The following is a 16,659-nucleotide window of genomic DNA, read 5'->3' as shown; positions in this document are numbered from 1 at the left end:
TGTTAACCCACATGGCTCAGTAACAGGTGCAACATGGCTTGAGCACTACCTTTCTTGATGACATTCCCTCAACACACAAGAATAAATCCTTGACAAAAAGTTGAAAAAAGTCTTCCAAAAAGAGACAGAGGGGTATCTCTTCTCCAGATCAGCACTAACGGGCGCAGAAAGAAAAAAACTGACGCGCGCATGCCTGGGTGGCTTCTATATAGGTAACCGCGACGTCACATCCGGCACCAACGACCCCGACAACGCTGTGCGGTACTGAACGGAGCCACATGACAGCGCGCAGGGATACTGCTCATGCAAAAGTTTCCGGATGAAACCTGGAAAATTTGAAGGTTAAGAATCTGCCGCTAGAAGTCTCTATCAGATAGAGTTTTTTTTTTATAAATTAGGAAAATACTTTTACATTCGGTAGGTCCAAAAGGTCTCAAAGTGGAGGTAAGTCATACCCAGCTCCATATGGCATATATAAGTGATGCAGCTTAGCGTAGCAGCCAGAAGCCTGCTTAAAAAGGCATTTTCTGACCTTTGTAAATTCCCAATATCAATGTAGTGCCACAAACCCGCACTATTATTGGCAATGGAGAGACACTTGCTCCTATAAACGGAACTCATTTTACTAAGCAGGTTCGTATCCCCTGAGATGGGAACCTAAAAACCTGCTTGTGGCTTTATCAAACTGCTGTTTCCTAATACTTCTCAAATTAACCCACTTTCTGGGCTAATCAATTGAATTTCCAAATATGAGAAAGAGCATACTCTGCCAATCTGGGCACCATAGGCGGTATGGGGCAGAGTATTTACCAGGTCAAGACCCAAATCATAGTAAACAACATAGCAAAAATAATATCCAATTGGCCCATAAAAAACGTCAAAGAATCTAGAAGCTTCTAGTTTGTTTGTTGTTCTCACCATAAGGGTGGAGTCATTTGCATATAGTGAAACCAGAATTGGTCAGATACTGTGAGAAAGTGACATCTTTCTTGCATGGTATGCCTCCACTTTTTGCTGAATTGTTGATGTACTTTGACTGGGCTCCTGCCAATCAGGTACCCAGGGCCTGTGTTCCTTCCCTAAAACTGTATTGAAACCTAAACCCAATTGGCATCTCTGGCCACAGGTAAGCCCCTGTTAAATGGTATCCTAGGTACCCAGGGCACTGTGACCAGAGAAGACCCCTAAGGGCCATAGCACTTATTGTGCCACCCTTAGGGGCCCTGTACCTTGAGACACACACACTGCCTTTGCAGGCTGAGTGTCTTGGTGCAGAACTAAACAGAGTCGACATGGCATACATCCCTGTGTGCCATGCCCACAAACACACTGCCCTGGCATACATCAGTCACCCCTCCAGCTGGGTACACTATGCCAGTGGTGTGGGCACAGGTGCATGAGTCCTGTGCCCCTACAGTACCCACGGCCAGTCCTGGGCACTAAGTGCAGTGATGCCATTAAGAGTATATGGTGCTGGGAGGTTGTCATTACGAAATCCACAGCACCATAATGGCTACACTGAAGACTGAGAAGTTTGGTATCAAACTTCTCAGCACATTAAGGCCACACTGATGCCAGTGTGGGATTTCATGTAAAATGCACTACAGAGGGCGTCTTAGAGATGTCCCCTGAAACCTGACCAACTCCCAGTGTCCTGACTGTGTGGCTACCGAGGCTGCCACCACCAGACATGTTTCTGGACCCCTGGGTCTAGAGCTTGCCGTTCTCGGGAGCCTGAAACAATGCAGATCCTGGGACGAGGTGCCAAGCCTCCTCCCCCATGATGGGCAGGGGACGCTTCAAAGGCATGCCGCCTTTTGTGAGCTTCTCCAGGCCAATTGCTGTACTCAGCAACTGGCCCCCACCAGTTCTGACCCCCACTGTGGCGGGAAGACAGGCGGGAAACCCTAAGTGAGGAAAGGGGGTGTGCCAGCCTCTGCTAACCCCCACCCCTCAGGTGGGAGAGGAGAGGTGAAGCATAACTCTGGGCTCCCGCCATCTTGAGAATGGGGAGCTCTACCCAATCAGAGACATGCTCCTGCCCCCCTCCCACAGGAGAGGAGCAGGATAGGGGTGTATTCACCCTAGGACAGGGACCCATTGGTCCCTGCCCTTCCCCTACCTGGAACGCCCCTAAATTTCGTATTTAGGGGCACCCTTAACCTTCCTTCCTCAGATCCCGATTTTAAAACAAGAAGAAAGAAGACCTGCCATGCAGCTGCTAACAAGAGGATGACACCAACTGACTTGGTCCCAGCCCTACAGGCCTGTTGATCCTTGAACCTGCTTCTGCTAAACACCGGCGTCTCCAATGGTCAGCAACCTCAAAAACCCCGGGGGACCGGACTGCCTTGCTCATCTAAAGACTGGCACTCCCACGAGCAGTGGTTCAGCTCAAACAGCAACAACCCCTGGTGCCAGCCAGGAACCGCGAATCAAGCACACTCTGCACCCGCCGAGTCCGGCATGTGCAGAGTGAACAAAGACCACGAGGACGTCCCCCCGGGGATTGTGACCACAAATCCGGTGCCCAAGGACCATCATCAACGCTCCTGCTGACGCCTGCAGCCTCACAACAAGGGACCCCTCCAACCGCGACCAGCTGAGGGTAAGAATTCCCGACGTCAAAAGACACCCCTGAACCCGGCGCCCCACGGCCCCCTGTGCCCAACTCCTGGGTGTCCACCTACCCTCCAACATCCCAACTTACCTCACAAAGTGATGGTCGCACCTGAAGAATCTCCGTCCCCGAGCCTGCAGCCTTTGTTCAACTTCCAGCTTTCCCATTGAATTACATTGGGCACCCGAAGGCCCAAAAGCACCCTGCACTCAACCGCCCGAGTGCCACTGGGAGTGCAGCATCTATCCTACTCCACTTCCCCACTTGCCCTGTGCTCATTTTGAGAAAGTATTTATGATACCTACTGGGGTTCTAAAATAAAACAACAATATATTTTTATATATAAAACCATAGGCCTAGGGTTCAGTCCTCGAGTGTGTGAGACCATTTGCTGACTGAGTGTGTACAACAAATGCTTTGCACTGTCGTCTGATACAGCCTTACTGCTCGACCAAGCTACCACTTTGGAGAGTAAGGTTATATCTAACTTTAGCCTCTGCCAAACCTCTGGGGACTGTGGACTCTGTGCACAATGTACCTTACTTTGGTCCAGTATATACAGAGCCACTTTCTTACAGATACTTACTAAAAAACCTCTCTTAATCTTTAATATGAAGTGTGAATACAAATGAAGCACGAACACATTCCTATCTAACACCTCTTCAAATCCTGAAGGAGTCTGAACACTCGCCATTGGAGGCAAAATAAACCTTACCCATAGTAACTGTGTACACCTGACTCAAAAGACACTATTGTTTCATCCTCCGTCAGTATTCCCATAATGCAGCACAGCTGTGTATGGTTAAAGCAGTCGAACGGGAAGCTAAGGTCCATAGACACCAAGTGAATAGACCACTTCTTAGCTAAAGTATGCTTGTTAATTACTACATTTAGATTTAGACATAGTTCTACAGTACCAAGGCCTTTGTGAAACCCAGAATATACATTAGACCCAGCTTTCTGGTTTACTCATTAATATTCTCCCCATCACCTATACTGATGAATCCAGCAATAAAATAGGGCACTAGCATTTTGGGTCCATTGTATTCAGCTTTTTAATAATAGAAAATAAAACGGACCAACGCTTATTGATTGCTAATAGAACTTTTAACAGTTTAAAAGAAATAGAGGATTTCAGCGTACCATTAAGAGAATCTCTACATCTCTATTGTGATGTGTCTGAGCTAGATATCGCTACAATAATTTATTTGCTCTTAAGCATGAATCAGCACTTCCACTGAAGGTGCTGAGGATTACCTAAAATACAAAGAATTGATTACTTTCTAAATGCAGTATTTTTCTGGATTTCACTAGCTAATACAAAGTCCTCCAAAGCTACCTCTTTAATTAGAACTTTACTAGCTTGCAGGGCTCTTTGTTATTTTTGTCTACATCTTTGAAAATGAGCCCTATTTTTAGTTGTCCTGCCAAGGGCAAAGCATGCATTTTTATGTTCTTGCGAGCAGGCATGATTGAAAAAAGGGGTGCAACTACATTCTCTCACCACCTTTGAGCAAACATGCAATTATCTAGTACCCTATAAAAGGGTAGAAACACGAATGGAAAAGCCTCCTTAACTCCATCATTAAAGGTAACAATCACGTAGTTGTATATGTTACCACCTGATCTTTTGGTGCATGATCTGCTAGAGGCACGGTGCTGCAGGAACAGACCTCTACGAACTGGCAGAGGTTGGTCCTGCATTCTGCCATATAGATGAAGGCTTTGAGTGGGCTTAACACCATGCAGGGAAATGGCTTTTGGGACATTTGATCCTCTGCTAGGGTACACTTCAAAAAGTGGTTGCCTCAAGTCTGAATAATGATAGCCATATGCTTGATTTACAACCAACCCCTCTTCAAGTCAATGAGAACATCTTGTCAACAGTTAATTCTGCCTATATCGAAAACCTACACCTAGAGAATCATATGGAGTTCTGGACCTTCAATGAATGCCTCCATCAACCATAAAGATGTTTTCAAAGTATCAGAATGGAGTTCTGAATGATTTAAGCTCCCTTCATTACAAAGACCCTTAACAATGGTGTGGTAACCAGAGAACTCTGAAGACCAAATGTACTTCCCCCATTCTCGGAGCACAGCCCAGAAACGACAATGTTATTTTTTCTTCAGCATATGCACATTTATAAAGGAAAAAATACTTTTGCATCAAATAATGCACAGGAAGAGAAATCATTAGGAAAACAAATACAATACCCACCGTGATAAATGTTGATAATTTCCCAGATAAGATAGAGTTTCCAGTGAGAGTGTGGGGCAGAGTCTTTACAGTGAGAGAAAAATTGAGGTGCATGGAGTTCATTTCTAACGCCTCCCCATAGAAAATTAATTGAGAGAACACAGTATTGTAGAAGATTTCAACAGAAACTCAAAAATTGTAACAGAGATAGAAAAAAAACTAAATGGTACAATAGCTGTGAGTGTCCTTTGGTCGTCTTATTGACAGCACTGTTATTCTTCTATGTGAGGCTACTTGCTTATGGAGGCAATCACCTTCCAGTTCACACTTCAGAAAGGGAAAATGAAGAAGTGGTTTTGGCAGAAAAAGTATATTTTGGCTGTTGGGAATGACTGTCTCCTGCATGACTATGGAACACTGTACTGCTCTACCCCATGCAGTTTTTGGTTAATCCAGTTTTCCTCTCTGTGCTAGACAATCATTCAAGCACGCCGAGTGGTACACTAATTTAACTGGCTCAGAACCAAGAGAGGCCCTTCTTTGATAGAGTGGCTTCTGCCCCCTCTGTCTGTTTAAGAGAGACTGACAATGGTGGCCGTGAAGATTATAGTAAAGGGAATGGCCTTTTGACTGGTACCGTTCTATGGAAGGTGCCTCCAGGCCTCCCTCTATTAAAGGTCAGTTTAGACCTCACCTAGCCAGTATCCCTTTCCACCATCATGTATGTCTGTATGGGACAGACAGAGGTGTGTGGGTGTTTGATATCTGGGAGATCTATGAGCACGTTCACATGTGCGTGCCCTTCAAAACAATGGCTGGCTTTGTATAATGGCTACTCAGGTGCTTTCAAACCCGGAGCCTATACCTTTTGAATGATCTTTCCTCCTGCCCCATAACAGTAGTTTTTTTAGCCTTTGAAGTAATCACAGTGACTCTGCCAAAACACAGCCAGCCCTGCTCACACTTTTTGATGGCGTGATCTGAATTCCTGTATGAATGCATGTATGAAAGCATTATCGAAGTATTGTCCTGCAGTCAGGGGTCAAAATACCTTCCTCAGGGAAGGGGTGGGGCTTGCCAGCCAACATAGTGAACTTATCTTACTTACGTTCCGCCCTTGGACTTTCCATATCCTCCACATTCCTGCAGCAGTCTCTCCCATGGAGAGCTAATCGGGGAGAAGAGGGCAGACGGACTATGCAGCAGCAGAAAGCTGCCAAAATCTCCGTGCAGGAACTTTACCGAAGTGAAGGAGACGGTGTGAGACATTGGCATGTCAAGCAGTGGCTCTAAGCTGTGAGCCTGGCCCGATTGGCACCACACTTCGCCAGATCCCGATCTCATGGCAGACTGCCTGTGAGTGATCTTGACCCCCATTGAGATGATTCGAGCAGTGACCCACGCTCCATCGACCTACGGTGGCTCAGGTGCCACCCTTATCCCGAGTGGAGCCCTGCCACAAGGAAGTTAGCAGACCTATGCTCCTCCTAATGCTCGTGCTGCAGCTCACTTTATAGGTAGTAAGCAGGCCGGAGAGCGATCCACCATTGGATTTGGCAGTTAGGGTGCGGGAGATGATGGCAGGGAAGGCTGGGAGCTTGTTGAGTGGCATGGAAGGGCCTACTGGTGAGCCGGGCTTTGGCAACCGAAGGGCTCTGGGTTTCTGGGACACATATGGAAATTCGGGAACCCCCACACAGGTGACACTGCAGGATTACCAGCAGCTTTCAGTATATATCTGCAGTGGCCTCTGATAGAGTTGAGGGTTGAGCGCAGAGGAGAGCGAGTTGACTGGGAGCCTTGAGGGGGTCCGAATTGAATGGGCGGCATAATTCAGTAAGTGATATCATGGACTGACTGCTCGAATGCCACCTCAGTGAGCTTTTCTCAAGCGTATATGCCATCATACACTTCTATATCGGGGAGGGACAGCAGGGCTCCCATTAACTTTTAGACTTGAGGCTGACCTCAAATACAGGCATACTTGCTTCCTACATCGCTTCCAATCCCACTGATAAGTACACTCCCTGCACCCTCTATTAGACATTCTGGAAAGAGAGGTAGTGTCAGGATATCTTGTTATGGGGCTATAGGTAACACCATGCCCCGGACGGGGAAGAAGCCTCCAAATAAGGATAAAACACAACTGCTAACCAAGTAAAGGAAAAATCGACAAACAGCTGGGCACCATCTATGACTCAATTGAGACGACAGCACTTCTGGAGTGAGCAGGGCAAGATTCGGGTCCAACCAGCATTGACGGCCCTCACTCTCCAGGCCATCCAGGACTCAAAGCAGACCCCTGGCAAAAAAAACAAAAAAGAAAAGTGGCGACCAATGTCACCCTCCTGAGGTAAGACCTCTGGAATGGCCTCGAAAGGGTACTGACCTGGAGAGACCAATATCAGAGCTTGACGATACTGTAAAATAACTTAATACTCTGGTTCTGATGGAATCGTGTGGCCTGCATGATATATGGAAGATGCATAGGATTGGGAACAATCTACATTTTGTGGGCTTCACTAAAGAAGCCAAGGGAGCAGACGTTGTGTCTTTCTCAAGACCCGGTAGGAGACTAGAATCCCCAAGCATGAATATTCAGCATGTTTTTTCCTCTAGCAAGTTCACCAAGCTCTTCGACTGCACATGTCTAGGGGCACTCCTGCCCATCCACTTATCACGTGGTTCCTTAGTTTTCAGGATCATGATATGATAATGGGTTGTTGAGACTCAAAATGGAGTCTGTGAGGATTCTCACAAGATGATTTTTCAAGACTACACAAAACACATTCAGAAAGACTTTCGACTCAGTCAAAACAAGCATTTGCAATGCAATAGGTCTTGCATTTACGCGAGTTTGAGCTACTGACATTGCAAATAACAATGCCTGTTATTTTTGTTTTAGTTTCTAAAACATAAATAAAAGGCATTGTCAATTACAATGCCAATAGCTTAATCTTGCGTAAATGTGAAACCTATTGCATTGCAAATGCTTGTTTCTTTTGCTCCTGTGACGTGAACACTACAAAAAGCACAAGTGGGTCAGTGAAAAAGAGACGAATGTGACCAACAAATTATTATATCGGCTGCCCTGCTCTTCCGTACTTTCATCCATGTCGATCCCTTGGGAGAACTAAAGACTCGCACTGACAGATTAATGGCTCTGAGAGACGTCAAAGCAGGCAGGCTGAAGACCTGCAAAAATACCAAAAAGTCAGGACGCAGGATGGGGGAGTGGGAAGCAGCAACCACTAAGCAAGAATAAAATCAGGAGGGGAAAGGGGGGCAGCAATGACGCAAGGGGGGGCAGTAACAAGTACAAAAATAGATTAAATAATGAAGCCCAGCCGCTAACATAAAAATTGACCGCGCTGCAAAAAAACAAAAAAAAAATAGCGCTTACCGACTTTTGAAGGAGACCGTGTAGCGCCACAAGTAAAAGATCCAGTCCTCATGGGAGATAACAAATGGCGAAAGGGCGGTAACAAGGAGGAACTAACACGCCTCATTAACACTCGGAAGCCAGCATTTACCAAGGACAATGACACCAGCCAATCAAAAATATGGGAGGAGAGTAAGCAATGCTTCCACAGCATACTCGACTACTGCATGCCTCGCAGAGCGAGCAGTGCATGCGCGCTGCTGCTAGGCTAGACCTAAAAAACTCTGAGCCATGGGGATCTAATATATGCTCATGTTTCCTGTGAAGCTTGATGTAATTCCCCAATCAAAATAGTTCTTTTGGACTCCCCTAAACAAGCTTGGGGGTGGATAGAATTAAGACACCTACCAGCAGACACACATCACCATGGGATACTCAGAGCGGCCAATAAGAGGAGGCGCGGGAGACCTCATTGCAGGCGGACATCTCGCAGACAGCGTAGAATGAGAGTATTGGCCCCTCAGTCTAGCTATCTGCATAGAAGTTTAGATCCACAATCATACAGACCCGGAGCCCCGAATGGGACAGCTCTCCAATGTGCTTGATGAGGTGCGAATCAACTTCTTCCCGTACGGAGGCCGATCTAGATGCCACAATGATGCAAGCTTAATCACAAGTGGTGATGTCCTAAGCGGTTTGCAGTTATACTGCAAGCCCTGCCGTCTAGTCCCTGTACCTCTTCGCAAATCCTTTAGGCTTCCATACTAAACATGCAGATGGTTAAATTCCCCTGCCTTACAGATTACTATGTCATCATTATCCTCCACAAGCATCCTGCAGAATTCTTACTCCAAGATTCCTGGCCACAAACCTAATCGCTACATTTGTTTTGACCTCTCAATCCTATCCGCGTTCACTTTTAGAATGGGACATATTTCACTTTAATTTGTTGTTGTTGGGATAGGTGAGGTAGCTCAGACACACCCCTGCACTGCAATGGTGAGGGACATAGTCCAGTTTAATTTGACAGGTTCTTCACTGTTCAAAGTGTGGTTAGGGGAATAGGTTCAGTTTACAGTTAAAGTCCCCCAGACACTACATATTATACGCTTAGTCTTGCCCACAAACAAGGAGAGATATGAACTATACTACTGGTTCGGCACCTATGCACAATAAGGATAGCCCTCTCTTGCATCTCCTGGAATGTAAATGGTCTTTTCCACAAAGTCAAACAGGGTGTCTAGAAAAAAACAGATTAGCAATATACTAAAGCCCGACATACCAGCATTGCAAAGCACGTCATACAGGCCTATCTCCTTGCTAAAGAACGCAGTTAAAATACTAGTTAAAGTCTTGGTGAAACGGCTTGTTACTTTTAATCGCCAATCTTGTACACCAAGATCAAAATGGCTTTATGACTCATCGCTCCATCAGACACAATACACGTTCTCTTTCCAACTCACTTCTGTCTGCCACCCTGATACAGGGACCACTGGCTATACTACAAATAGACTTAAAAAAAGTATTTAATGGCCAGTCATGTTACTTGTTTGCCCTGTTGAGGCACCTTAGCTAACTTTGAACCCAGGTATTTGTCATGTGTTATGTTTCTTTATACCACATCCACTAGCCCCAGTTAAGGTGGGGAGGAATTGTCTGAGCCCTTTGGCTGCAGAGGGATACGAGACAAGAGTCCCCGCTCTCACCCCTGCCATTTGCCTTAGTAGTGGAACCTGGCTCACCTAAGCAGAGAAAACACTCACATCAAATGAACAGACACATGCAAAGCTCAGGTCTATTTATACGTGGACGACCTTCTTGTTTATGTTGGCCAACCAGATGTCTACGGACCGGTTAGAACAGTAACTCTTGATAAATTCGGTACATTTGTTGATCTAAAAGATTAACTGGCACAAGTTGAAGTTTTTCCAGAAGGGCCGAGCAGAGGATACACTGACTTTGGCATCCCAAGCTGGTTTCCGGTATTTGGGTATACACGTCATTGACAACACTGCAGGTGCTAGAACCACCAATATTGAGCCCCTTCTTAGTTCTGTCAATTATTTTAGTCCAGAATGTTTCATGGCAGGTGCGCGAAAACCAATGGAAGTATAGCTTATAATCAGAAATGTTGAAGTGTATATTTTACAACACTGATATTTGAGATGCTGTTTGCCATTGCTCAAACTTGAGGGCAAGATCAGGTGCTGATTCTGAAGTTACAAAAGCAGAGAAAATCTGGAAATTAGGCCCACTGAAAAACAACTGATCACCGGGCCCCTTGTTAAACTTTTAATTATATCGTGTCGTCACTAATTGCAGTTGCCGTTAGAACTGTAGATCAGAGGAGTTAGAGATTACTGGATTTCTTACTAATCATTGCTTTAATTTTAGTATTTTACTTTTATAAAGTGAAGCAGTGACTGGCATCTCAGTTTTTGAGAGATATTAAAGTGTCCTTTCTCATGTTTTTAAGTATACACAACCTTCTTGGAGAAACCCTGTACTACTTTGTCTTGCTACCATGAGGCAGTCAAGTTCTAAAAGGGAGTATTTGGTCATTCAGGGTCCAATAGCACTGTGATTCCTGAACACTGGTAGTAAAAATTCAATTGCTACAACAGGACACGCTAGCCTCCGACTTCCCTGGAACTCTAGGTCCAAGTTGAACATAAGGTTTTGAACACGTTCTTAGTTTTCTGATGAGAGTGCTTTCCTATACTGTGCTTTTAAAAAATAAAAATAGAAAGCAAATCTTTGCTTTTAATTGAGAGACCTTTTTCTCTTTTTCTCTCGATTTTCAAACTCTTTTAGGACCCTGCATAGGAGAAGGCCAACTCAGAGTTTGGATGTAAGAAAAATCCCAGGAGAACTTGCTCATCATACAGGGAAAATCAGACCCAATGAATTTGTGAAACACATTTCTGAAACAGACATGCTGGGAAATATATTGTGGAGTAACTATACTATCCTGAGGTCGCAAGGATTCTGTGCCAATATGCATTAGGAGGAAAACAGTACAATGCAGTAATCAGTTTTTACTGAATAAAGCACCCATAATCATTTCTAAGTCGACTGTTATCAGAAAATGGCATGGCTGGCTGTATTTTTGGGGGGACTACAGATGAAGCGAATGCCAGCCATGTATGGAATTAATCACCATAATGAAAGAGAGGTCCTATAGGAAAGTAAAGCACCATACTTTGAAGATGGCAAACTGGCACCTTCCCAATGGTCATATGTTCCCTTGCAAATCACGACTAAAAAGACAACTAAAGCTTCTAAAAACTAAATCGAGGAATTCATGAAAAGTTTTGTTTCCCTATACCGATGACCCGTATTTTCACAAATCACCAGACTCTTTCTGTTCACGAGTCATCATGCCTCCATGACTTATTGCTATGCCACACTAGCACCAGTTGCCACTGACCACTACCCACGATCCAGCCTCACCTCGCACTTATGGGTAGTGGCACCATAGGCTCGTGATTCACTCCGGTCAATGTAGACTATGGCACCTGATCGAAGCTCCCTGTATTCCACTGAAGTTTCTTGCCCAGAGTCTGATGCCCCATAGTCCTCCATCTCATCAGCATTTTCTCCATTTTCCAAATGATCCTCTGGAGAGCAAGATTCCTCCTCTTCTTCCACATCTGCCTCTTCCATCCCCTCACCTTCCACCTCCATCTCCAAATCTGGCAAAAGAGCAAGGAAATGCACACAGAAGGGAATAAGACATTAAAATATTAAGATGAAGTTTCTTATCCCTTTAACCAGTTCTATATCTTGGGTAGCTTAATTCATAAACATTAGAATAATCGCTCTGGCATACCATGACACATTTCTAAGCAACAAAAAACAGGCAGTTTTTTTCCAATTTTTATATTTTAGTAAAATGAAAATTGACTATATGCATTTGTGTGGTGGATGTTTGTGTGTCGTATTTGCTAAGTGTGAAATTCGCCTAAGGCAGGGTCAAATGTCAAAGTAAAAAATACAGTCAACAAGTGACTGGAGAGACAGCAGGGTTCCGGGAGTAGAAGGAGAGTTACACAGTGGTCTATAAAGAGGTGCATTTTCAGCTCTTTTTTAAATTGGAGCAGGGCTGGGGCAAACCAAATGGGTACAAGCAATGTTATTCCAGATCCAGGGTGAATACAGGGAGAAGGTCTGTAGCCTTGTTTTTTTCTTTTTGTAGCACTTCTGTAGATTGGGAACTTGCCAGACAGACATGGTCTGTGGTAAGCATGGTCACAGTAACGTGTGCCAAACACTTAGTTGGAATGATCAGCATGACTTTTCAGCTTCCCCCCACCATCCTCCTCCCTATACACTGTTAAACATATATGTCCTGAAGTTCTCGTGAACTGAACTGGGGTGCACATGTGCTTGGCTAATGCTTGGCCCAGAAGACATTGGCACCCAAGAATGGTGAGGCAACATGTGACGTGCATGGAGAAGGCAGAAATATCCCAAATTAATTAAATGACAAGTGCAAAACAATTCTAGTGGAAGCTTCAAGAGAAGCAATGGATATCAAAATAGATACTACCAGAGCAAGAGGAAACCACGAAGGGGCTGTTTAACTGCAAACGTAATTGCACTCATATAGCGCTTACCACCCCTGACGAGGTGTCATAGTGCTTTTTGGCGAGTAGCACAGTACGCCGGAACCCAGAAAAGATTAATGGTGAATTGGTATAGGGAATATGAAATTGATTTGAGCGGCGGACAGGTGTGTATGTTATTTGGATTAAAAAAGGATAGTGGAGGAATAGAAGAGGGAAATGTTTGCATTAATATTGCTCTTGCTACCCCTGATGAAGTGTCAAAGTGCTTTTCGGCAGGGAGCCCACTACTCCGGAACCAAAACAGGATTAGAGGGTAATTAGTATAGCGAAATATGAAATTAATTTGAGCTGTGTACATACGAGTCTGTTAGTTGGATTGAGAGGAATAGTGGAGGGATAGAAGAGGGAAGGGTCTAGAAAGTGTTATTTAGAGATCATAGAAGTAGGAGGAGGTTCGAAATGAGTAAATGGGAAGGGGGAAGACACAGAAGGAAGGGTTTAAAAAGGCTTGTTTGGGAGTTCTGAATAGTAAGAGAAGCTTGAAATGATGCAAGGAGGGGTGGAGGAGGAAAGAGTCTAAAATGGGTTATTTTGGGGATTATAGCAGTAGAATGAGGTTTGAGAGGAGTCAGAGTGGAGGTAGAGGATATATCGAGAGAGGTATAGGGTGAGATATTGGGTAGTACATTGGAAATGCTCAATTAGAAGTAAAGTAATAAATATAAAGATATATAAATACATAAACTCGAAAAACGATTGGTTCTCTATGAAATGCGACCCAAGCCTTGTTTCCAATCTACTGTCTTAGACTCGTCACCATTTTAAAATGGCAACTGTGCCGTCTACCTTTCGGATCATTGACTTTCTTTCACGTTTGCCTTTTCCAAAATGGTGTATAAGCAACAATTGGTGCCGACGTATTTATTCAGCACATGTATGGTGCACAGGACTGAAGGATTGATTTAAACGGTCATACGAAGTATTCTTTTATAATTCGATTATTGTCACAGAGAGACAAAAGACATTGTTTATGAATTTTTTTTATCTTTATATAGTTTTAATGAATATGGCCATGTCTGAACTGGGGTTGCAGAGTGGGCTAAAGAACGGTGATGGATTAAACCCAGATCTGTTGACTGGGTGTGAGTGTTTGATTGGTTCAGATACTCCGTCCATCACCACCCCCCTTTGTACCGCTTTGTTCGCCATAAGTTGGCAGGGTATGCTCAGACGTTGAGTCTCTTGCTCACTTTGCCACTGGATTCAAGCAAGCCTGGCTGAAGACAGCTGGAATGCCAGAAACCAGTCTTAGGAAGCTTGATTCCGGTCCAGGGAAGGCATGGCTTGGCAGTTCGGGCAGGACTGTTCCCATGAGGCACTGGGTCAGACTGATTTGCATATGGCCATGTCTGAACTGGGGTGGCAGAGTGGGCTAAAGAACGGTGATGGATTAAACCCAGATCTGTTGACTGGGTGTGAGTGTTTGATTGGTTCAGATACTCCATCAGTGTTTGATTGGTTCAGATACTCCGTCCATCACCACCCCCTTTTGTACCGTTTTGTTCGCCATAAGTTGGCAGGGTATGCTCAGACGTTGAGTCCCTTGCTCACTTTGCCACTGGATTCAAGCAAGCCTGGCTGAAGACGGCTGGAATGCCAGAAACCGGTCCTAGGAAGCTTGATTGCGGTCCAGGGAAGGCATGGCTTGGCAGTTCGGGCTGGACTGTTCCCATGAGGCACAGGGTCAGACTGATTTGCATATGGCCATGTCTGAACTGGGGTGGCAGAGTGGGCTAAAGAACGGTGATGGATTAAATCTAGATCTGTTGACTGGGTGTGAGTGTTTGATTGGTTCAGATACTCCGTCCATCACCACCCCTTTTTGTACCGCTTTGTTCGCCATAAGTTGGCGGGGTATGCTCCGACGTTGAGTCCCTAGTTCACTTTGCCACTGGATTCAAGCAAGCCTGGCTGAAGACAGCTGGAATGCCAGAAACCGGTCCTAGGAAGCTTGATTGGGGGTTCCCCACGATGCTCCAAAAAATTATATTTACTGCAAGGTGGTTGGCAGGTGAGATCATTAGTCTCTCGTTGCATGGTCAAATTACCAGATTAGTCTAGATCGTTAAGGTAAAAAACTGAGAAAAGAGAACAGCCTTGGCATGAAACGTATGTAAAGTAAAAGGAATATGGCAAGGCGGGCCGAATGGCTCCTACCTTGGTATAGAACTCCAAAGGGCCTTAGTCTCAAAAATCTGGAGAGGAAAATAATCCTTTCAAAAGGGGCCAATGACCCATCACCTTCAGGATCTACATAAATGACAGGAAAAAGTCTGTCATAGTGTTGTCAGTGTTTGAGAAATAATAATCATTCTGGGGAGGCTGTGAAACCTTACCTACAAACTGCTGCGCTGGCATGTGAATGGAAATCAAGTTTGCACTGAAATGGAGCCGTAGAGGAGGGTCCTCATGGTTAAATTCTAAGGACCCGCACCTAACGTGCACGTCCGAGATAATGGTAGCATCCAAAATTCAGTTTGCCAAGATGGCTGCTCACATGTGTCAGGCTTGTGTGTAGTATATGGGTGAGGTGATAGTGTATTGGATATTCTCTTTGCCATGGCTGGCCGGACTTGGTTTGAACGTGGGTTGCCAGATTCTGCCAGTGGTAAGAAGCTTGAACAGCTCTTCAATGAGGTGAGGGCAGTGAAACAATGTTTAGTAGTGTGCGAGAAAGGTATGTGCTGACTAGTGATGGAGTGAGTGGGTGAGTCAAGAAACTTGCGAGGACGGAGGAAGCAAAACGGGACATGAGTCCAGAAAAATAAGCCAAGGAATAACCAGTTCAGTGCACATCTCATGCTTGCCAACATTTTATTGCGCAAATAACACAATGTTTTTGATTCCACAAAATACCATAGTTATAATGTCACTGGAATTAATATCACTTTATGTGAGGTTCTCCTCACATCACAACATGGGATCCAGCTCATACCTGTGCAGTTCAACAGTTGAGATGTTTATGTCAGCATAAAATAGATGAATGGGGACATGCTTTCTTAGAAACAGCGGTCAGCAGCAGATTAAAGCTTTTAGGACTTACCAAGGTAATCCCTTTTCTGCCTGCTATTTATATATGGTTGCCACATGATTTCCAGATTCACCAATGTTTGTTTAGTGCTTACGAGGGTGCGTAGGAGCTGGTGCAAGCAACAACATGGGCAGGATGCTCTAGGTGCAAGCAACGAGGTAGAAGTGTGTAGGAGGGAAGACTGTCAGAAAACACGTGCACTCTGATGCAGTGCTAACTTAACTGAAATCAGGTTTTATGCTACCAGACTCCATTACATTGAGCTCTGCTGCAGAGTCTGAAATACCCTTTGAAAGAACTCCAGAAAAAAATTCTACTGACATGCGCAGGGCAATAACAAAAGAAGAGTGGTTTCTCATAGTTAGACAAACAGCCAGAGCAAACAAATTCTTACAATATTATATACATACGTAACTCAGAGTAAAAAAAAATATATAAGCTAACTCTATTGCTATGCCCAAGGTACGGTACGGACATGGACACCCGATTCATTATCACATGAAATGTGTGTGTCCAAAGCCAGTGATATACTGGATGGTAGTGTTTATTACCATAAATGAAGTTACTGGCAAAATGGTCCTCTTACAGCTAGAGGTATGCTCATCAGCCTCGAGTCTGAAAAAAAGCGGAAAACCTCAAAAAAGAAAGCTCGTAGCTAGTTTAAGGACATCATTATAGTACAAGCAGGATGAGGTATAGCAATGAAACGGAAATAAAGTGAAGCGCTGGAAATAGTGGAGATAGTAAGGTGGAGAAAATAATTAGTATACTGTATGTGATGATGCAAGAATTACAG

At 44.6% G+C, this 16,659-nt stretch overlaps 1 protein-coding gene across 6 annotated transcripts in view; it reads right to left on the bottom strand.

Moving 5' to 3' along the window:
• The window catches only part of ZBTB17 (zinc finger and BTB domain containing 17), a 417,671-nt gene that overhangs the window by 245,250 nt on the left and 155,762 nt on the right, over positions 1-16,659 (bottom strand). For all 6 annotated transcript variants that reach the window (XM_078642537.1, XM_078642540.1, XM_078642535.1 and 3 more), the window contains one exon: positions 11,655-11,896. In XM_078642537.1, coding sequence (XP_078498663.1) covers positions 11,655-11,896 — 242 coding nt within the window. The remainder of the gene's footprint in view (positions 1-11,654; positions 11,897-16,659) is intronic.

Source organism: Lissotriton helveticus, chromosome 5_1 (genome assembly GCF_964261635.1).
Source record: "Lissotriton helveticus chromosome 5_1, aLisHel1.1, whole genome shotgun sequence".
In the NCBI taxonomy this organism is placed as follows: Eukaryota; Metazoa; Chordata; class Amphibia; order Caudata; family Salamandridae; genus Lissotriton; species Lissotriton helveticus.
The sequence above is the reverse complement of the archived record's forward strand: the minus strand, read 5'-3'. Positions and strand labels throughout refer to the sequence as shown.